Below are 23,539 nucleotides of genomic sequence, written 5' to 3' on the forward strand. Positions count from 1 at the left end.
AAGGCCAGAGAATAGTGTGTTTTAATTCATTTTGAAAAACAAACTCACACAGATTGATTCTTCAGGTCCCCTAACTTGGACCTGGCACATTAAGAAGTCCAAACAACTCTGCATAGTTACATTAATCGTGTTCTTGTGCTGCAAAGTCACTGGATGCGGGTAGCAGTGAAACATTCCCAAGACAATCACTAAACATGCAGAATGCCAGCCAGAAGCATGAATCACTTTCAGGGGTCTTGCTGCAGGGAGCATGAGGTTGTATTTTGTGTGCATTGACAACTGTATAGGATAAGCCAGCTGTGTCCGAGGGAGCAAAGCAACCCCTATTCTTCTGAACCTAAAGGGGTTTCCTCCTCAAAGAACCATGTTTTCAATCCCTAAACTTTGGGGCCAGATACAGCTCCAAGTGGCATTTGTTGCTCTTTGGAGAGTCAAAGCCAAGCCACCATGAGCATGAAAGCTGTGTGAGCCACTCCTTCCCTCCTCCCCAGCATGGAAAGAATAATTGCCATTTCACCCTACAAATCCAAAAGAGTCTTCCCCATCCCTGGGTTCAAGCACAGACACAAGCCAAGCAAGCCTCGGATACCCAGGCCTGTTTGATTGTAGCTATGTTGGTGTATCTCGTGTACGAGGTGGGAAAGTGCTTTTGTTGTTCTACCTGATCCAGTTAGGGGAGCAGGACTAGGGGGTGCCTGCCTAACGGTCCCTAGCCCATGTGCTTATACTGGGATCTGTCCCGAGGGATCTGCACCTGGTTGGCAGTCATTTTGTGGTGGACGTGGTAAATTGCGAGTGTTACCACAATGACGAGGCCCAAGATGAGCCCCAAAATCAGGGGCAAGGTTTCTTCTAGTTGCTCCCGCTCATCCACTGGGCATTTATGCTCTGAAATGGGAAAGAAGAAAAGCAGTGAGCTCTGGTCTAAATATTCTGAATCATAAGTTCTACAAAACAAAAAGGGAAATGGAAGTAAAAAGATTTCTCAAGGAAGCTTTGGGACTATTTTTCAGAAACAGTTTTCCCTAACCAACCCCAAGGTTAACACTTAATCTTTCCACATAATGTATAATAAAAATGCATCAATTAAATAGGACAACATTTAATTATTGGATTCCTGGCAGATGTCAACAAACCATCCAAGTAATTTATTTAAAGGTTCAGAGTTTCACCATTAGACACAATCATCATCATTTTTATTGTTGATTCATTTTTAACTTTTTATTAAAGTAATATGTACACATAATACATTGTATAAAATTATATAAGTTTCAAAAAGACTGAAAATACCAAGTGTTGGTGATGATGTGGAATGACTGGAACTCGTAACACCCCTGTTGAAAAATGTCGTGACCACCCTGCAAAACCGTTCGATAATTTCTAATAAAGACAAACATATGCAGCATCCCATTCCTAGGTATTTACCCAAGGAAAATGAAAACATAAAGAACACAAAAAGACTCGAACATAAATGTTCGTAGCAGCTTTATTCATAATAGCCTAAAACTGGAAACAACCAAAATGTCCATCAAAATGGAATGGATAAATTGTGGCATATATTCATATAATGGAACACTAGTCACTAATAAAAAGGAATGAACTATGGCTACACATAACAAAATGGGTACATCTCAGAAATATTATGTTGACAGAAAATTGCCAAACACAAAAGAGTGTATACATACTGTATGATTCCATTTATATGAAGTTCAAGAACAGGTAAAACTAACTTTGTGGTGATAGAAGTCAGAATGTGCTTATATCTGGGGAAAGGAACACAAGGGAACTCTCACCTGTGATGGAAATATTGTAGATCTTGATCTAGGTGATGTTCACGTGGTTGCAAATATGGTACAAAAGCATTAAACCATACATTTTAGATTTGTTTATTACTGTGTTATTTTTTATTTATACACACTAATCATACATTTTTATGGGATACATGTGATATTTTGTTACATGCATACACTGTAACGATCAAGTCAGGGAATTTAGGATATTCATCACCTCCAGAATTTATCATTTCTATGTGTGGAGAATGTTTCAAGTCTTCACTTCTGGCTATTTTGAAATGTACAACACATGGTTATTAATTATAGTCACCCTACTCTGCTATTGAATATTAGAACTTATGCCTATCTAACTCTATGTTTGTACTCAATTACCGACCTCTCTTTAGTCCATTCTCCCCAAAACACACACACACACACACACACACACACACACACACACACCCATATCCTTCCCAGTCTCTGGTATCTCTCTACCTCCCTGAGGTCAATCTATTGAGCTCCCACATGTGAATACATGCAATATTTGTCTTTCTGTGTTTGACTTATTTCACTTAATGCAATGTTCCAGTGCCATCCACATTGTTGCAAATGACACGATCTCGCTCTTTTCAATGGCTGAATAGTATTCAATTGTGTATACACACCACATTTTCTTTATCTATTTAAGTGTTCATCCGTTGATGGACATTTAGGTTGATTCCATAACTTTGCTATCGTGAATAATGCTGGGATAAACATAGGGGTGCGTGTAATATATGTAAATTATACTATAATTTTTAAGTAAGTGTAGAGCTTGATGAATTTTTACAAACGAACATCTCATGTAACCAACATCTAGATCAAGAACACAAATGTTAGCAGCACCTCAGCATTGATTTATTTTTCACCCTCCTAAAATTCAAGATAGCTTCGTAGTGCTGAGTCTCCATTTTTTTACACAGAACCACCACCAACAAAAAACTATTCTTGGGAGACGTTCTAGTGGTCAGTTTGTCAGGCTAACCAGAATTGCATTCCTAGAAACCAGAACAGGCTCATTTGCTTCTTGTGGGTAACTGGTGTCCTTTTAACCAAAATCAGGAGCCACAAGTGAAAAATAAACAAGCTTTACATGTCTCTTCATAAAGTCCAAGTTTTTAAAGTCCAGATGACCAAGTAAACATTTAGTAAGTACCTACTGTATGCCAGTCTCCTCCAGAATCTCTATTGACATAGTCCCTTCTCTCACCTTGCCTGAGATCAGCAGAAAGGAAAAGGGATGAGCTTTTCTCTCTAATAATAATTAGTGGAGACTTACTTTCACATATACAGCTTTTGAAAACTGTATACTTGACATTCCTAGTCCCTAAATTAACAGTCAGTTCTAAGCACAAAGATTATCTGGTTAACCCTCTGAGGTACACAATATTATTATACTCATTTTACACATAAGGTAATCAAGTCATAACGATGATAAGTGGTTTGCACAGGGGTAAATGAAGTCTGATCTGAACTCAAACAACTTAACACTATAGTTGGGGCAGCACTTAACAGACCTAAACTACTGGCATTAAAAGGCTGCAGAATCCCAAGGTGGAGCAGAAAGGAGAGTTTGTCAGTTCGGTTTCCTGATCTGCATGCTGGTTGCAGAGGTTCATCCAGCATCTGAAAATTCAACGAGCTGGATACTTATTACAAAGGGGCACAAGGAAGCTTTCCAGGGTGATGAATATGTTGATTTCTTGATTGTGGTGATGGCTTCACAGGTGTATTCATAAGTCAATATTTATTAAATTACATGCTTAAATGCATACAACAATTGTACCTAAATACAACTTTTCATATGTGTATATGTGTATAAAAATACATATATGTATATGTATCTATACAATATACATATATATATAATAGAAAAAGACATTCTTCTAGAAATAGCTTTTTTAAAAGATAGTTTGGCAAATGGTAAAGAAATGTTAAGGACTTATTAGGACTAAACTGAGCCTTTCTTCTTATTATAACCAAAAGGTTGGAAAAGAATTTGCAGGGAACTTTTTCCCCCACTATTTGATTCCATTCTAATGAGTCCCAACACTTTGAGGGTCAGACTGGACCGACACATCCATTGTGTCTTGTCCCTGACACATCTCAGGGACAAGACCTGAGATGACACAGTGTATCAGAAAGAGTGGCAGACCTAGAACTTCATGATGCCAGCATTGTGGTCTTCTTCTCCAATATGATACCATATTGCCTCTTTGAAGAGAACAATGAATAGAAATGGGATCATGTGGGGTAGGAATTTTGTTAACAACAAAGGTTATTTATTTTCCTCATGATAACACCCTGTTGCCCATGTAATGTTAACACAGATTGCAGGGTTTGATTGGTTTGCAGGTGCTAGTGGCAACCTCATGCAATTTTTTCTTACTTAATACAATACATTGAATAGAAGCAAATAATTTTTAAAATATTAAGAAGAAATACACTGATTTCAAAATATTTAGTAATAAGGCTAAGTCTGTTTTAAATGGTAAAAATAAAAAAATAAATTATCTCACAAAAAATAGCAAAGACCTCAGGACCTTCAGACTCTCTTCTGTGCACCATTCCAGGCTGCTACTTGAGCAGACCCCAGGCATCTTTACAAGGTTGCCCTTGTGGCCCTATCCTGTGTCTCTTCTCTTCTTAACTCTCTCCCCTGCAGAGCAATTTCATAGTTACCCAGACTGTCAGACCATGGTTTTAGCTCACTTCTCCCTGCTTACACTCTAGTTACCCAGGCACACAATCAGCCAGGAGCCCCAAATACAACATCTATCTCCCTAGGCAGAATGGGAGAGGCAATGGAGAAAGAGTTGTGTCTGGGAGCAAGAGCTTACGTAGCAAAACCACTGGAGAACATGGACAGGTGGTGTTCTGTGTGGCCCCAACTACAGGTATTCAGGACAGGGAGGGTGGTGAGTTAAGAAGGCTTCAGGAGGAAGGGAGGTTGGAGTTGGATTGGGAAGAATCCGGGAATGGGGCACCAAATGACCTTGACCAATTTGTAAAGTCATGTTTTCTCTTTTCTCTTGGTTTGTACCATAACAATGAATAAATAGATATACAGATAGATATAGTTGTAGAAATAGAGATATACATGAACTTTTAGTGGTTCCATAGATCCAGATTATCACATCAAGAGGGAGTAGATGTAATGGAACATTGTGAGGGAGAGAGATGATAGTGGGTTCAGATCCCAGATCTTCCACTGTCCAACCCTGGGCGAGTCTCTTAATCTACTAAGCTTCAGTTTCCTGTAAAATCGAGATGACACCTACTTTACAGGGTTGCTGTGAGTGTCAAATGTCATACTACAGAAGGCCAAGCACAGTGCCTGGCACAGAGTAGCTTTTCTATCATTGTTCACTATAAAAATAGAAGTGTTACACATTTAAGTCTTCTATGTACTTCTTTTAAGTACAGGAGCCTTTGGAGCTCAAGTACCAAATGTATTGTTTCTAAATGGATAGTAAAAAGAATGTCTCATATCCCGTTCTTTAAGAAAAATAGAGAAAAGTTGATACAGTATGGTAAAAGAAAGGGAAAGAAAAAATATGCTTAGAATGCTATCATGATTTATTTCTCAGATGATTATCTTTTGTTGCGTTAGGAAAAAAATAGAATTAATCACACCACAGAAAAGGGCAATATATAGAGGATACCAACTACAAAGATGTCAAAAAGTATCATAGCTAATACTAAATCCCGCACTTACCAACCCCTATCCAGTAAGTGGTCAAATAAAAAGGAATTCCTGAGCCCACTCTCTTATCCACTGTTTCAAAATCTGCAAAGCTCTGAAAACAAAAAGTACTTTGTAATCACTTGTTTGGCAGCAAAACCTGACTTAGTCTAATGTGAGGCTGCTTGCAGTTTTCAGTCGTCCTACTTAGTATGACGTTTCACATGTTACACCACAGGAAACAGAGATATTAGTATGTTTGATTGCATGGGGCTGCCCTGACTCTTCCGTGGTCTTATGTAATCTATAAACTGTGCACTGCATAGTCTTCCTAAAGTCTAAAATATTCTGAATTCTGAAAACCATCTAGCGCCAAGGTTTTTTGTTTGTTTTTTGTTTTTGTTTTTTTAGTTCGATCTGGGTTTTAAATGAGGGATTATGAACCCATAAAAGCAGGACATGCTTTTCTCTTTCAGGCTTAAGACAGTGCTTTTAATCTCTACCTATGACCCATGGAAAAAAAAAAAAACAATATTTTACATGGCAGCTTAGAGCATATGTACACACAGAGACCTAAAGCAGAAGTTTGACAAACAATAGTTATCCTTGCTTTATGCATCTAATAATTTCTGCTCTATTCTATTGTTTCATTTAAAACAATGCTGCTCATGACCTACTAAGAAAAGGTTGTAATCTTTTTTGTGCAAGTATAATAAAACTAAGGACCCCTTCTCAGAATAATGTTTATGAATACATAAAAAATAAAATAAACACAATTACAAGGGAAAGTGAAATTCAGTCATCACATATTTTTAAAAGAATTTCAGATACAGCAACATATGTACTTCCTTATTGGAACACATACATGTTGGTTACGATTATAAAGTGGTGAGAAGCATAAATGTTACTTTGCAAGATCTGCACAAACTAATGTGAGATGAAAATACCTATGATGTCTATTGGTGACAGTCACAGGTACTGCTAGTACTACTGTGGTCTGTCACCTTCATTTGTAAACAAAGGAAGTGCTAAATATTAATCAGAAGTTAGTGAAAATAAAGATAGAAATTTTTTCCTCTGAATTCTATCTATAAACCATATATACCCCAGGGTTAAAATCTTATATTGTAAACTGATTATGCAACCCGCAGATTACAAAACAAGCTTCCTTGTTTTGTATCTGCAGAAATCTCCTCTGATTTCTGCCAGGGAGAAGAGCATCTGTTGGCTTAGCCCGGACCCCATCTGGCTTCTGCTCTCCCTGAACCCCTGACTCCCTGTCCACCTCCACAGGACTTAGGGTCCCTCATGCCTCTGCTCTTGGTGGACTCAAGGCTCCAGAGTACACACAACAGCGGCCCAGGGTAAGTGGTCTCGGCTGGAAGAGACAAAAACCAGCCTCATCATTGGAAAGAACCAGATGAAGACAAAACAAACAATAAATGAATAATCTGTGGCTGCCAGTTGCCAACAAAAGTCTCCTCAACCCTTAACCCAAGCGTACCCACTAAAATCATAATTTATCTTAGGTACTGGTTGCTAGATAAGTGTTTTATTTCACGACAGCATTTTAAAATTATATTGACTCCCTCAGATAAGCTACAAGAGTGCTTCATTGCACCCCCAATGAACAGCTTTGGGATAGGCAAGGGAAGCAGAGGCAAGCTCTCTGCTTCCCCAGGCTCTCCTAGCACCATGGACAGAAACCGTTTGAAGAGGAGGGCAAGCTTTTTGTGGGCTGTGCTTCCCTTGTTGTTTGGCAAGGCAAGATAGAGAAAGGGTTTGACCCTCTTTCCGTATGTTCCCTGGGCTGGCTCTGGACTCCTGTCACATCAGCCAAATGTATTTTGTATACTGAGAAGTTGTTAAGGTGAGTGGGCTGTCGAGACCTTTGACTGGAGACAAGCTGATACCCTCATCGAGATGTAAGCATTCGCTAGACACAGTGGCATCACCACCCAGCTATTTGGGAGACTGAGGTGGGAAGATTGCTTATGCCCAGGAGTTCAAGGCCAGCCTTGACTCCCATCTCAAAAAAAAAAAGATTTAAGTATTGGAGAAGAAAAAAAATAATAAGAGCAAGTATTGTTTGATGCCACTGTATGCCAGGAACATGACTTGCACTGTATACACCCTATCCCACTTGCATTGTATATAACCTATCCCACTAGACTGAAAGTTTCAGCGAGGCAGAAAAAGTTCTTATATCCCAGTACCTAGGTGTAGTGGACACAGACACTGCCCATTCTTCTTTCGGCATTCACCAGTCCCATATATCCCAATGGGTTTTGACTACAGAGTAGGTCAGAAGTCCCAGGGAGTTCATGCTTCCACAGTGACCATCAGTGATAGATGGCACTTGGTGGGTAAACACTGGTTTTCTCGCCCTCAGGTGAGATAATTCTGAGACATATCCTATGCTGTCTCCAGAGGACAGTATCCGAAGCAAGAAATTCTATGACTGGCTAACGCCATGGCTGAAGGCTGGGGCTCCATCTTGGAGTCCTCAACACAATTCTCAGCTGTGTTCATAACAGATTATTTCCCTTTGGCTGCTTACTCAGGAAGCCTTGAGGACCAACTGTCTAGGGTAGCATGTGTCTTGACAGGGAAGTGCCAGGTAAATCACAGGTCTACAAAACTTTCTGGATCAGCAAACCCTTCATGCGTTTGTGACATGACAGCTTGCCACAGGATGCTCTACTGGGGGGCTGGTGGATAGAGAAACATAAGCCATGTTCATTTCCACTAACACTAAAGTTCCCACAGATCCAGGTAAAATACAGATTAAGTGGCATTTCCCAATCATGATGCTAGAAACAATATTAAAAAGCTCATGAATTTGGGGTACCCAACAAACTCTGTAAATGCCTCTCACACTCACATGCTGATGATAGCTACTCAGCAGGAGCAGCTGTGGCCCTCAGATACTAAGGACAAAAGCTCTGATACTCAAAGACAGGTTCTAGGAGGGAAGCCTTCACCAAGTCACTTCACCTCCCTGAGTCTCAGCTGCTCCATTGTAAATGGGGATCTCAGTATCTTTCTGCAGTTCTGTTTGTTTGTTTTGGTTTGTTTTGTTCGCCCCTTGAGAGATAATTAAAAAGGGACCAACCTATAGGTGATGTCTTTTAAATGCCTGATAGACCTGAATCCTGAATAAAGGGAAATAGAGGTAGCCTTCCTATTCTATTATGTTTTTTTCTGACATAATACATAAAAGTTTCTTTTTACTCAAGTTATTAGAATACTCAGGCTGGTTTGTTCCCTCCCAGCGACACATCCCCCATCCCATCTCAGCCAGAAATCACATGGGGCTCTCCAAGGGAATTGCGGGCCTTTGATGAGACCCTCAAGAATTCATTGTGGAAGAACAAGGTAATCAACCCCAAAAGAGAAACAGAGTGCCTCAGATTGCAGGGGTGATAGCTTCTATTGCAGGGGTGATAGCTTCTATTGCAGGGGTGATAGTGTCTATTGCAGGGGTGATAGTTGCTGTACAAAGTGTATTTGGTAAATAAATGAGCCAAAGATGGCCTCTGTGTATTGACCTGTAGGTGGTGTATTTCTTCATTGCAGGCTGAGACTTTAGCTTAAAAGCCTGTTGGCACCAAACTCCCACATTTTTACACATCCAATTATTTTTAAAATAGCTTAAACAAGAAAATTTGCAGCTGTTTAGAGCCTGCCTGCTTTGCATACTCCTTGAAACCTCATGCAACAGCTGTTACCCATTGAAAAGACAGGGCCTTGGAGTTATAGGCCCCAAGGCACTGCTACCTCTAGAAGCTCTGGGACCCATGGACTCCCTGCTGTGCCACTGAGCAGATGTCGCCTAGACTCATAAACCCTTCTCCAAAGCCCCTCTGCTTTGGCCATTCCCTTGTCCTCTTCTTTTTCTGGATGGCGGTCCCATAAGCCTCCCTCTGGACAGTCTCCTGCTGTGAGGGGCTTCCCTTCTCATAAAACCCTGTCCAAGTGTCTTCCAAAGAGCGTATTGTGCCCTTAATCCTTCAAACTCTCTATAGTGCTCCATGGGCCAGCAGCATCACCTGAGACCTTGCTAGCAACAGAGCTTCTTGGGGCCCACTCCCAGACCTAAGTGAACCCAACTCTGAGTGCTAACAATATCACCACAGTCATTGCACGTTGCAGCTGAAGGTTCATGAGCAGATTGCTGGGCTGAGACTTTTGTTTGGGGATCAGTGTAGTAGCCAAGTACAATGCACTAAAGGGACTCGTGTGATAAAGATGTCAACCTCCATTTGGACTGCTCTCAGCCCTTGTGAGTGTCCACATACTGACTTTATGGACCCTTTCTTGATTTTCTTATAAAGTCTATTCAGTAGACAGATGTGAAGACTGCCAGGTATGACCCCCTTACACAAGGAATAGACTCTTTGCAGGAAACCATTATGCTGTGCTGGACAATGGCCACGGTCCAAACACATGAACACACAAACACACACACAAACACATACACACACACGAACACACAGACACACCCCTGCAGTAGGTGTGCAGATATATGACATAATACTCCCTCCCCATGCAAGCATATTCCACTCACACACACACACACACACTAAAAGCCCCCTGAGCTTCTATTCTGGGGACAAAGGCCCAGTGCTAGATCCTGAAAAGGCAACCAAAAGGAATCTTTAAAATTCCACCAAATCGAAAATAATGATATCTTACAAAACACAGTCGGGGCAGGTGCTGAGAGGCACAGACAGGAGGAGCCAGGAACAAAAAAAATGCAGTCACACAAAGGCACACTGATCCAGTGTGTGATTCTGAATGAGGCTTGCCACCTCCCAGGAATGTCAAGGGGTAAGCCCGGGGACACCATACACAAGAGAACATCCTAATTATTAGCCAGAAAAGCCTGGAGTGAGACAAGTGTCATTTGCTTGTGACTTCTCTATTCACATTTAGGAAGTTATATGTGGTTATAAACTCTCTATCTATCCAGCAGCCTTCCCTATCTAGGACCTTGAAGTGGATCAGAATTGGTTTTAAAAGAAAAGATACCGTTTACTCCATGCAATGAATTGTACGGAGTTTTAGGAAAGTGGCTCTGCTCCTTATTCAGTGCTTATTTATTCTTACTTTATAAACAGTTCTAAAAATCTATGAGGTTTGATTTCTCAGGCCAGAGCCTGTTTGGTGCCATCGGGCTTTTGAGCTAAAGTATCAGCCTGCAGTGAAGAAGCATTTTCTCACTTGAAGAATTTCTCATTCTAAGCAATGACTTAGAGATAACACAGAATGGTAAGGAGCTAGCAGAAGCAGCAATTATAGCACCAGTGGTAACAAGAAGTAAAGAAATGCCTAGTAACAGCTAATCAGCAAAAACTAGAAAGTCATAATAAACTATTAAGAGTACCCATATAAACTCAAAAACATTTATGGCAGGGTCCTGGACACTAGGAAGTGACATTACATAGTCCAATTATTTTCATAATAAATTCTTTGTCATCAATAATCATAATAAGTCAAATTATATTTGATTGTGCTTAATATTTTCAGTTTAAGAAAGACACTATTACATTTTATAAGTACTTCCATAAACAAAAGGATTTTAAAAACCTGTTAAGGTCTTGACACAGTTTAGTAGCACCAACTTTGTAGAAAATACATTAACATGGGATAACCTATCCTTACACCTGAACAGGTAAGTGTGACACTGCTTTACTAAATATATGACATTCTGATTTGCATGATATGGCAGCATTTGGAAGTCTCTACTAATTAAATCCACACAGTCAAAATATAAACTCAGTCAGAGTTAACTGGATATCTGCAATATGCCAAGCACTGTATATTAGGTGCTAATAATATAAAAATGAATAAGAAATGGGCCCTTTTCTTGAAGACAATTTAACTTAGGACTTCTTAAATGCCTTCTCAATAATCAAGGTGGAGGGTGGTGCATTCTGTTCAGTAATAGGTTGAGTGGAAGCTGCATTTTATGAAAGCTAGATACCTTGGAAAATGATCATAGATGAAAAAGGTGGAGATTCTCTAATATCCTGAACATTGGAATTGTTGTATTCACCTGGGGGTCTCCAACCCAAAGAAAGGCACAAACAAAGCAATCAAAATTTTTTCTGATTTTTTTTATCCATGTAGAATAAACAGAATATAAAATGTAATAACCTCCTTTGTGAGGGAGAGAGAATAAATGACATGAATCCACTTATCCCACACTTGCCTAATGTAAATTGTTGCCGGACTTGAGCAAATTGCAGAAATTTTGACTCCCCTTGTGCCCTACCTCTGCGGGGGTGCTGAGAATGAAAGAATGTGGTTGACCTGAACCTGCCACAGCACAGCTGGGTCCCCTTTCAGGGGCTGCACACACTAAGAGACAGCCTTGTTCCACACTCTCAGCAGAAGCAGCTGGGGTTAAATGGCTCAGCCTTCAGGAACCCTTCCCTCCCTGGAGCTTAAGGACATCCTCCTCCTGAAGGTGCTTGGTGGAAAGACTTCGTGGGTCTAAGACCTATGCATACACACCCACCCCCACTGCATTCTGGATGTGCAGAAACTTGGACTCACAGCAGCAGAAGCTTCAGCTAGAAGTATCCAAGAGGACAAGAAGAAACTGAAGCCCAGAAATGCAAAGGCCCTTCCCCCATCTGTAGCTCTCTAGATTAACTAACTTCTTGAAGATTTTAGCTGCTTTCTCCTTGGGAAGTTTGCATCAAAATTACAGTTTTTTTCCAAAGTGACTTTTTAAATCTTTCTCCCTATAAAGGTTCATCTTTTGACAAAGGAAAGAAGATGGGGAGAGAGGGAAAGATGAAATATAAGAAGGAAGGGAAGAAGGTAAAGAAAAGAAGAAGGAGGAAACAAAGGGAGATAGAGAAGAAAGGACTAAAGGGAAGGAAGACAGGGAGGAGGTTGGGAGGGAGAAAGAAAGAACTACTGAGAAAAGTTCATACATTCAGCTTATTGTTTTTTTAGTCTTTGAAAATTATTAAAGAGACAGACAGTGTCATTTCAACCTAGAGGAAATCCAAGTGGTAACATCCTGGGGCCCTGGTAGGTCCCTCTCCCATCCTTCCTGAAATAAACTAGGTCTTCTTCCCCTCCATCCCCCACCAGCTTACCTTCACTGAAGACAAAATCTGAGATAATGTCAAAAGGTTGGATGTGGACCGCAGACAGGATCATGGTGACCATCTTCTGTGGATCACTAGAGGCTAGTGAAATGGTTTGTTGTGCTTGACACTCATAGGACTTCCCAGCGGGGGTGACCAAGGCAGAGAGGTGGTGCGAGTTGGCTGTGTGCTTCCCAGCTACAGCAAGATCCCAAAGCAATAGTTAGGCCCCGCTTGCTGGCAGAACTCTCATTGTTCCTAACCTAATGTGCCAGAGAGGTGGTTGTTGCCTCTCAGTTTCAGACCCCACACCCCTCCTGTCCTCTCTGTTCCCTTGTAGGGCTAAGGGCTCTACAAATGGCATCAAGTGGTGATGAAAGACAAACACACCTATTCTCTTGAGAGCCAGGGCTCTTTCAATATTAATTCGGAATTCCTGTTTTGAAGAGGAGAGTGATACCTAAAAACGCAACCCTTGTTACTGAATAAAACCTAGGCCCGGCATGGTAGGTCCTGCCTGTAATGCCAGAACTTTCGGAGGTCAAGGTGGGAGGATCGTTTGAGCCCAAGATTTCTAGACCAGCCTGAGCAACATAGTGAGACCCCATCTCTGCAAATACACACAAGAACACACACACACATTACAAAATGAGTCTGGCATGGTGATGCAGGCCTGTATCTGGGGAAACTGGGGTGGGAGAATCTCTTGAACCCAGTAACTCACTCCAGGCTGCGGTGATCTATGATGGTGCCACTGCACTCCACCATGGGGACAGAGTGAGAACCCATTTCAAAAAAGAAAAAAAAAAATCCCTAATGATGGAGATTCCAAAGACACAGAAGGAACAGTGACTTGGTTTTCTACATTTCACATGGGCCTGACAAAGCCGGACAGATTGCTGGTCCACTGGATGCTTGTCCTTACACACATACATCCCCTCTGAAGGCCTGCATCCCATTGCTCCTTTTCTGACCTAAGTTTGAGTTTTCCTTTTTCCTTTTTGGTCGAATTTAACTGGGGGACATCCTGCATGTAAACTTTGATGAAAAAGAAAAAATCCTCCTTTTACTGTGATGACAAAAAGGGGTGAAAAGGGAAAGATGACACATGCATTTTTGTGTATTCATTAAAAATCCTTTCCCAACTCAGGTGCCTGGGTGATGAAAGGCCTCATTAAGAGTGAAACAGACAACTTATAAAGAATAAAATAAATTTAAATGTGGTCTTTGATGGTTTCTGCAGATAGGAATATTGTTATTTGGGGGATGAACGCTCCTTTTGCCGAGAAGGATCTGGGTGAGTTGTCAGAGGGATGGGCCAGAAACGCTAGTAAATTATACATGGTGCAGAGTCCACTCTCAGGTGGCTGCAGTCGATGACTGAATATCCCGTGCGAGCCACGCTGCCATGCGCAAAAAGACACTGAAGGCCGTCACATCCTGACCGAAAAGGAAAGTCGCACTGCCTCCTTGCAGTTTTAGCGCATAAGAAACAAAACCAGGGTGCGGAAGAAAATTAAAATGCAGCTTTGCCCTTCTCCGTGGTCCTTCAAAGGCCAAATCATAAGAGGTCGTTTTGAAGCACCAGGGAACGGCAGATCTTCAAGGGACTTCTCATCTAGGATCAGGCCACGGGTGACGTTTGGGTACCCATGCCTGTGGTTCCTGGCGGATCTACAAGGCCTGAGACCCAGAAGACTCATGGGCACTCCCGCCTCTTCCGCCCTAAAGAGCAAGCCGAGAAAGACTTGGCCTCGGAGCGCAAAGCCTGGAACGGTTTCCAAAACCCTGAGGAATTCTCTCTCCAAGTCTGCTCTGCGAGTTCCCAGGCTCCTTCCCCAGCCATGCCGGCCTCTACTCACCACTGACTGCGTCTTTGAAGTGGGTCTTCTCGGAGGAGTCATAGACAAACTGCACTTTGCTCAGCCTCCAAGTCGCCTCAGGTCCCTTGGACGTGTTGTGGCTTTCCTGTTGACCCAGGGAGGCGCGCTTCAATCGCCCCCGCAGCGTCTGGGTTCTTAAACCCGGGGCCCGCCACTTCCCACACCCACGCGCAGCCTGCGTCCCCTCTGCCCGCTGGGCTCGGAGTTACCTTTACAAAGAGCATTTTGAGTGCGTAGGCGCGATCCACCCAGAACACTTGCAGCTCCGACTCGCTGTGGCCACAGCGGCCCTTCACCTCAGCTCCCCGGGTCAGTGCGATATCAGCCTGTTCTGTGATCAGCTGGGAACACAGACGCCCCGCGCCCCCTCAGCTCGCCCGGCCCTGGGGCGGGGGCTGTAAAGGGCGGCGCGTCCAAACTCTGGGTTGCACGCTTGGGCGCTCCTTTGCGCGCGCGCATCCCAGGTTCCGGGAACATGCAGTTAGATGCTCTACGTGCAGCCCCGGCCGATAGGGAAGCGGAGAGAAGGGGGTTTACTTTCAAAGCAGGCAGGGGAGCAGAAGGCATTACAAGCTGGAATCCCCATGCAGCATTCGGGAGCAGCCTGCAGGGGTGTGGGGAAGAAGGCGGGCAACCCAGATTTCCGAAGGGCCTTGAGGAAGGGTGCCCTTCGCCCTGGAGCCCTAGGAGGAAGCTGAGGGGGAAAAGATTCCTTACATCTACGTAATTGCTGGCCCACACATCATAAGGTACAATAAATTTGGCTGCAAACTCTGCCATGAGACACGTCGTCCCATTTTCCCGCACCACAAATATATCTTTTTCAGGGTTAGTGGAAAGGCCTGAGAGATTTTCCACTTCTTGTTCTGCCATGATTTGAGCCATTGTATCTGCGGAACAAACAAAACAATTCCATCAGTTCAGGACTCAGAGAGCACACGCGCCTCGGGCGCTAGGGTGGGGAAACAGTGGTCTGCAGGCTTTGGAGTGACAAAGTTCTCTACCAGCAGCTGCGCGCTCTACGAGCCGTTTCTCTAGCCCGGGTCTAACAAGCTTCATTCCTTCCCTTTTAATTAATAATGAAAATACGATTTTAAAAATAATTTAAAAATCATGACTTTGTTTGTAATATAGCTGACCGTTTTCTACATCTTGGGATTTTAAACTAAGTATTTCTTGCCAATGCTCTGACTTCACGAAGCTAGCCTGTCTAGGCTCTGTCTGCAATATGCCACACAGGTGTATGGCTCTCACGGGAATTCCCTGCCACCGGCGGGGGAGGCCCTGCCTCCTCCCCTAAAAGAAAAAAAAAAGAAAAGAAAAAAACCCAGCAAAACATTAAGGGCCATATTTTTTTTTATCTTAAGCTAATTGGCTTTACTTTGTCGGCTCTGTTTTCTGCAAAGAGTGCATCCCGTCCTCTCTCCCCGTCGCCAAATCGCTACTCACGGAACAACATCAGGAGAACTCGAAGTCTGTCGACGCTGGGGACCGCTCTTCCTTGGAGATCCATACTCGCAGTGCAGCGAATGAGGCCAGCTGTGCTACTGCAGAGGCCGCCCGAGAGGGAATCCCTCAAAGTCGCCGCTGGAGTGGGCCGGGGTGAGCGAGGGGCGGGGGACAGAGAAGGAGGAGGGAGGGAGCGCGTATTCTGTGAGCGCTGGCTAGGACTCGGTGTGGAGTGCGGCACCGACAGCTGCTGGCAGAGCAAATCAGCTCACTGCAGAGGAAAGGACCGCGCGGCGAGGGAGCTGTCCACGGCTGCGAGTGCTGAAAGCAATCCGATTGTGTGGCAGGAGTGGCTGTGGCTTGGCTTGTGCGGAGGGCCAATGAGATTTGGGGGTACCTAAAATTCTCCCTGGTTCTGTTTCCTGTTCTGCAATTGCATCCGCAAATATGCGTCTGTTCTGAGAAACTTAACACCACCCTCAGACTTCTTAAATCTCCTTATCAGGTACAGTTATTACATGGTGTAGATACCATACCACTGGAGTTAGTCTTCTGAAAATGCATCTGGTTCCTGGAAGAAAACGGTGGAGCAAAAATTGTTGCTGCTTTGAGGGAGGAGGGCTATGTAGGAATAGAGAAGAGAAAATGCTATGGCAACAGTTTCCTGAATTTGGAGACATCCCTTTCTCTCCCTTGCTCTCAATGAGCTCATGGGTTTAAAGTAAAATTGACGCCTCCTCAAACGAAGCCATCAGACAATGCAGTAGCTCCATGTGGGCTTATTTTCCTGTAAATTTTGCTCCCGGGAGCATGAGGACTCTGAACTCTGGGATCACCTATCCTCTTGCATTATACCGTGACCACTCTGCCAATAAGGGATGCAAGCAAATCAGAAGTTTTTGAGAGTTATCCATTATCTCTTAGGACAGAAATTTTAGAATTATGCCCTAAATAATGTCACATAGTTATGTAAGAAAAACACACACTGATACTACTCTAAAGCCTCTAGTGGAACAGAAAAACAAATATTACTGGGCTAATTCCTATATTTACATGTTTGGTAGCTTGCTTATTTTTTATTTTTGCTCTATAAATCAGAATACAGCTTTCAAAAATACACATGCAGTCCTCATCAATTGTAGTGATGTCCAAATATTTTATTCCTTAGAAGATATTTCATGATGCAAATAAATGTTGTATCAGTAATATAATGTTATAAAACAATGTCATATCAAAGGGAAAATTGCAAAGTATTTCACCTGCATTATCTAATTTGATTCTCTCCAATCTTAGAAGGTAGGCAAGGAAAGATACAAGTTACTGTGGTTTTACATACCCCAAAACTGAGGCTCAACTAAACTAAATGACCTTCCCAAATGTCACATGGTCAGTTAGAATTAAAATACAAAAATCACATGCTTTAACTCTGTAAAGATTATCTTCATTTCTCCTTACATAATATTTTTACTCCATATTTTGATTTCCATAAAAATCTTTATTCAATATCAAATAATAATCGGAAACCTGAAATCTCTATCATTAATTCACATTCTTGAAATTTATAGAATGCTCTTTTAAATATAATCACATTCTGACATATCTGCCACAAAGTATCTATATAATGCTTTGGCTTTCAAACATATTCCTATATCAATCATTAGATCACTAGCAATTCAAATTATAAAGTAATATTAAAATTGATACTATATTTTGACATTTTGACTTTCATGTTTATATTTCAGTGTTTCATCCAAACATTTCTCAAGAGCTTTACAAAGATGATTATATATAGAAGAATTGGTACAAATTTTACAGGAGAACTTAACAGAAATGATTTTATACAGAAGATTGATATAAGGTTAATTCTTACCAGTTGAAAGTGGAAGATATAACATTTGTATGTGTTACATTTTTTCATGTTGGCAATTATTATTGATCACTTATTTTCCTGCAGTAATGGAAAACTGGAAAACAATGAGACATGTAATGAAGTATTTCTTATCTCTCTCTCTCTCTTTCTCTCTCTCTCTCTCTCTCCAGTATTTTATGAGGACAGAAATTAGTAGATTTCAGTTCAGGATTCACTACTTATTACTTTTGTGATCTTCTAAAGATTTTATTTTTTCTCACCTGTAAAATTGGTAAAATAACTCAGGGGATGGCTAGTTAGACCAAATGGGCCAATGAATATAAAAGCACTCTAAACAAATTACAAATAGATCCATCAACATTAACCAAATATGTACTACTTCCGCTATGCTTGATGTTTTGAAAACCAAAAGATATTTATCATTACACAAGTAGGAGAGATACCTATAAGAGATTATGACAATTTCTCTTATGACATGTTATTGCAGATATCTTCATTACATAAGTTGCTAAAAGATCAACTGAATTAATTATCATCTGCCTTAATGATAAAAGATTAAATGAGTAGTAGCATTGGTCATTGATCTTAAAATGTTGTAGTTGATTTACAGATCAGATGGTTGTTCCTTTGAAAATTGCACCTGATATAAGTGATCTCTTTGTTGACACTGGAGAGTGTACCCTAGAGTACTCAAATGAGTTGAAAAAAGAAAGGAAGCAATTTTAACCCTTTTTTGGGGGAGGATTATTTTCAAAGCACAATCAGTTCAATGACTTTTTAATGTTTAATCTTAAACATGGCTAACAAATGCCCATTAATTTATCATCTTATCCACTATGATACATTGCAATAGGAGTTGGGTCATTATACCTACAACTTTCACTTACATTAATTAAATATCTTTCTAGTCATTCTGAAAAAAGTCTTTGGTTCTCTAAAATAAGCAAAGAGGTGATCAAGGAGCAAAATTTACCATTAAATTGCATTTTAATATATTAACAATGTTTCCCAGAATTTGTTCTATTTTTCATTTCTCAAGTCTAAAAGATGGTAGGATAAATTGACAAAAATATGTACACCTGCATAGGTGATGACTGTGTCAAATTTTATTATTGCTGTTGGTGGTCAATAGAAATTGTTACGGTGTGATGTGACCTAAATACACTGGATTTGGGATCTCCTCTAGATCCTTTAGGTCCTTCAAAGGCTGTTTTTCCATTCATATAGATACTTACTGAATTAGCCTTTATGAATCTCATGCCATTGAGTGGTTGCTGCTTTATAAAAATGCAAGAAGAGGCCCCTGCATAGAACTTTCAATTTAGATGAGAAAAAATAATAATTTACATAAAGATGCCAGTTAGCCTGGCACAGTGTCTGCATAAATGTTTAGGGGGAAAAAAAGTAAGACAGGCATCCCAGGTGGGAGAGTGGTTGAAATTGACCAAAAAAGGCCTCTTGGAGAAGGTGAGTCTTGAAAGAAGTTGACAAACTGATGTAGGGTGGAAGGAAGGATGCAGATAGAAGAAATATCTATTGAATAGGGAATCAATGCAAAGATGTAACTCTTCATCTGTCCATATTTATCCATTTGCAATAAAAAGCAAATTAGGCCCTAAATTCACAATGCCTTATGTACTATAGAACCCCTATTTTATTTCCTTATTTGATAATTTACCCACATATGGCATATGTAAAAGAATGGTATATGTAAAATTTATTCTAAATAAAATTAAACTTTTCAAGTTGTTAGAGGCATCTTTTTATACTTGGTTGTGCAAGCAATTGACTTGTTTTTGTAGAATCAAGCAACAAAATTACGAAAATTAATGAACAATCCTAATAAGAAAGGCATATTCATGAGCGTCAAAAGGAAAAGGCTGGGCTTTGTTGCAGCTGAAATTTGGTTTATTGGCATTTCAGTCCACTTTACATTAAAGTGTAAAAATGTACTCCTTGCTCTGTTGTCCCCACAGACATCAAGCCATCCCTCTGCAACCCACACGCAGACAATGGAAGCACACCCGAATAACAGAAGCAGAAATAATTTAAACAAGCAAGATGCACACAGCTGTTAAGCCAGACTTTCTACTCACCAAAACCTTTTCTTGTGTTCAGTTTGTCACAGAACAATTATTTCATTTAATCATTGCCTTCGAAGACCTTTGCAACCCTTTCTAGGATCTAAACCCTTGTGGGATAGAAACTGAAAAATAAATGTATGCACAAGAATTATTTTTCAGTTTCTATCCCACAAGGGTTTAGATCCAGAGCAAAGAGTACAAAAATAAGTGTCTGCCTGAGCAATGTATGCACCAGAATATTTTGCGCATACATTGCTAAGCTCTAGAATCTTTGGAAAGTATAGGAAAATTGAGTTTAGGCTCCAATGCACTCAGTCTGCATGACCTTGGTATAATTTCCCTCATCCTAGTACTTCTTTGGTGTCTCCTGCATCTACTCTAATGAAACAATGGTTATTTCTGCAATAAGGGTAACCAGTAGAGGAAATAAACCACCAGAATGATGGCCTTTTTATTGGCTATGTTCACACTAAGTCCTGAAAAAAAAAATCATTTATGAGTTCATTTAGAAGAATTGCCTTCAGCATAGGGGAATATAGAGAAGAGCATCCTTATAGTAAACCCTGAATAAGTAAATGGTGAGGGGCCAGGTAATCATTCCTCAAAATTTCAGTAGCAAATAAATCAGTTTTGTCTTTTGAATCTGTGATTAGTTAACTGTTTTGGTCAGTCTTACATTTTGGGTCAGTGATACACAATTCACTCTGCTATCTCAGCAGTGAGGAAAACCTTGTTAACTTGTGGGCAGGGGACCTTTCTGTAAGGTTGAATTAAAACTCATTTGAGGATTTTAAAAAATCTTTAATAAGTCTGTTCTCCAAGAAATGACATCTGTCACAATAGGCCTAAGGTTAGACAAGCTGTGTCTCACGTAACATATTTTGCTACCTGAATTCTGTGACAATGCAGTACCCTAGAAATCTCTGAGATATCACAGGAGTTCATTGTTCCCTTGATTAGTCTCTCTCTCTCTCTCTCTCTCTCTCTCTCTTTGAGACTCTCACTCTGTCGCCCATGCTAGAGTGCAGTGGCACAATCTTCACTCACTGCAACCTCTGCCTCCTGGATTCAAACTATTATCCTGCCTCAAGCCTCCTGAGTAACTGGGACTACAGGTGTGTGCTACCATGACTGGCTAATTTTTTGAATTTTTAGTAGAGACGGGGTTTCATTATGTTGGCCAGGCAGGTCTCGAACTCCTGACCTCATGATCTGCCTGCCTCAGCCTCCCAAAGTGCTGGAATTACAGGTGTAAGCCACCGTGACCGGCCAAGTTACTCTTTTAATTGTCTAGCTGAAATTATCTGCATATTAACTTGAAGATGTGTTTGGAACTAAGGAAAATTTATATTAATGGCCTTTGGGAAGGAGGGTGAGAGCGGAGTCCAGAGTCCACTGTCTCCTATTGAAGCTTTGCTGGCATTGTAGCTGGAGTCCTGGAATTCCCTGGGGTGCTCTGATGTAAGTTGAGGACTTTCTCTCTCTCTCTCTCTCTCTCTCTCTCTCTCTCTCTCTCTCATTGTGAAAGCGTAGCAAGATGTTTTAGTAACAAGGTAGTCCAAAGAGGAGAGTGTATTGGAAAGGCGAATGGGATGGGAGTCTAAGAAGCGATATGTTAGTTATGACTGTATTACTCTATTAGCGACAACATCTGGAAAGAGTGGTTTCACTTCTCTGGTCTTCGACATACCTTTCCTAAAGGATCGCTCCAAGACTACATGCCCCAAGCCTCTGAGTGATCTTAGTAGGGAAGTAATCTGAGCAATATCCTTTGGATGATGTGGGTGGGTGCTCGGAATTTCATTATTAAAATTTAATATCTGAACATGCAGGAAGTGTGCGTTGCTCAGGACACATGGACCATGGTCTGTGGCGTTACCTTTGGATGGCGCGGCGGTAGGTTGGCCTGGTTGCTCATGGCTCAGTATCTTTGGGCTGGCACGTGCGCCCACTGCGGACTCCAGACTTGACAGCTTCTGCCGGCAGGAAGTAAGATGCACTCTACTGTTGGGCGCTTCGCTGCCTGCACCCCTGCCTCGCGATATCCTCAGCCTGGGAAAGATGTCAGCGCTTTGCACCGGAGTTGCATAGCGGTGGATGATAAAACTCATGCCTACTTGCAAAGGCAAGGTCCACACGGGCTCCAAAGCTCAGGGAGAGAGGTCAGTCCCGGGGCTGGAGCTGAGTATGTTCGGGCCATGGCGACAGGAACCACGGGGTCTTTAGTGTTCGGGTACCTAGAAGAGTTACACCCGTCACAAGAGTCCATTGTTCCCTTAGTTAGTTACTGTTTTTACTTGTCTATCTGACAATTTTAAAGGGGGACAAAAGTTCCTAGTAGCGTGTCTTGGCTCCTCTGAGACTTTCTTTGGAGCTCTTATGCCCCGGGAAGCCTCTGGCAACCTTGCTCTGGGGCGGGGAGGATGGGCGATGAGACAGACCCTTGCGATCAGTGGCCGCGGGCTTCTCGGGTCCCTACCCTGTCCAGAGAAAAGCCTGGAGACTACTAGGGGAGGCAGGGTATTAAACAGAGGAGAGGAAGGAGACCAGGTTACAGAGGCTTCGGTTCTCTTTTTTTCTTCTTTTCTAAACCGCCAACACAATATCCGTGCCGAGGGAAATTCCCCCGACAAGCCCCAACGGTCTAGCCTCCAGGTAAAATGGGGAGGATACTGCGTTCCAGGGCCAGGGGCGCGCGGGGATCCTTGCTGCAATTTGGTCCTGGGACAACCCCAGGACCTGTACGAGATTTTCCAAACGGACAATAGATTCTGCTCGCTCAGAGGAGATCGAAGCAGAGACTGCCAACTAGGCTCCAAGGGCGCGCAGAGAGCCCAGGCGCGTACTCAGAGGAAGCGGTATCTCCGCGCGGGGCTGGCACCAGCCCTGGAAACGAGTGGGTTCGGGCCCCAGGACCAGGAGAGAAGGTGGACTGACTCATTGGTGTTCCCTCTGTAGGGTCCCTATTCGCTAAGCTAAGCTCCATGCCCAGAGAAGAGGGACTGAAATTCACACCTCCTCCTACCTCCAACTCCTTCAGGCGCCCAAAGCTGCTGGAGGCTCTGGGCTACGTTAAGACTTTTTTTCTGCCGTCCTTTCATTCCCCCATCTGGGCATGAGGGCGCGGGAGAAAGGACTTCTCCACCCTAGATCGGAACTGGAAGAAAACTACAGTCTTCCGCCTTAACGCGAGACAAACCGCGGGCCCGCCCTCCGGGGAAGGTCTCCGCCGCTGAGGCTGCTTGGGAGCTCCGGTGCGCACCCCGGCATGTCCGGGTCCAGCAGCCCGCCAGGTGCGCTGCCGACGCCGCAGGCGGGAGGTAAGACCCCGTGTCTGGCTGCGCTTAAGGGTGGCCTGTCCCCGGCCTCTCTCCCCTGGTCCAGTGAGGGCCAGATACGAACTCTGGGAAGCCCCACACCTGATAAACGCCCTGGGGATTTTTTCAACAGCCCCTCAAAATAAGGGTATGAAAACACCCCATTCGGTTACTTTTTTCTCCAAGGTAACCATTAGGGTTGTTTCAACTTAAAAGCAGATTTGCGGTGCCCCAGCCTTGCCCCTGCTTGTGAGATCCCCCAGGCCTCTGCTGTCCATCAGAGGTGTCCCTTGGCCCAGCAGCCCCGCGTGGGCACCTAACCCGGCAGGCT

At 42.4% G+C, this 23,539-nt stretch overlaps 1 protein-coding gene across 4 annotated transcripts; it reads right to left on the bottom strand.

The window, feature by feature from the left end:
- Positions 1-3: 3 nt before the first annotated feature.
- On the bottom strand, positions 4-23,002 carry LAMP5 (lysosomal associated membrane protein family member 5). 4 transcript variants are annotated; one of them, XM_009216546.4, is made up of 8 exons: positions 22,917-23,002; positions 21,771-22,128; positions 15,938-16,508; positions 15,206-15,378; positions 14,698-14,829; positions 14,468-14,573; positions 12,615-12,803; positions 4-888 (listed from the first exon to the last, which is right to left on the bottom strand). In XM_009216546.4, exons 3-8 carry the CDS (start codon positions 15,999-16,001, stop codon positions 710-712), a joined length of 843 nt encoding a protein of 280 aa, XP_009214810.1. In that variant the 5' UTR covers positions 16,002-16,508; positions 21,771-22,128; positions 22,917-23,002; the 3' UTR covers positions 4-709. The 4 variants fall into 4 exon arrangements, with proteins under 4 accessions (XP_009214810.1, XP_021776920.1, XP_031512414.1 ...); XM_021921228.2 differs by lacking the exons at positions 21,771-22,128; positions 22,917-23,002 and having other exon boundaries at positions 15,938-20,016; XM_031656554.1 differs by lacking the exons at positions 4-888; positions 21,771-22,128; positions 22,917-23,002 and adding an exon at positions 4,295-5,088 and having other exon boundaries at positions 15,938-20,027.
- Positions 23,003-23,539: the final 537 nt, after the last annotated feature.

This window comes from Papio anubis, chromosome 16, assembly GCF_008728515.1.
Source record: "Papio anubis isolate 15944 chromosome 16, Panubis1.0, whole genome shotgun sequence".
Lineage (NCBI taxonomy): Eukaryota > Metazoa > Chordata > Mammalia > Primates > Cercopithecidae > Papio > Papio anubis.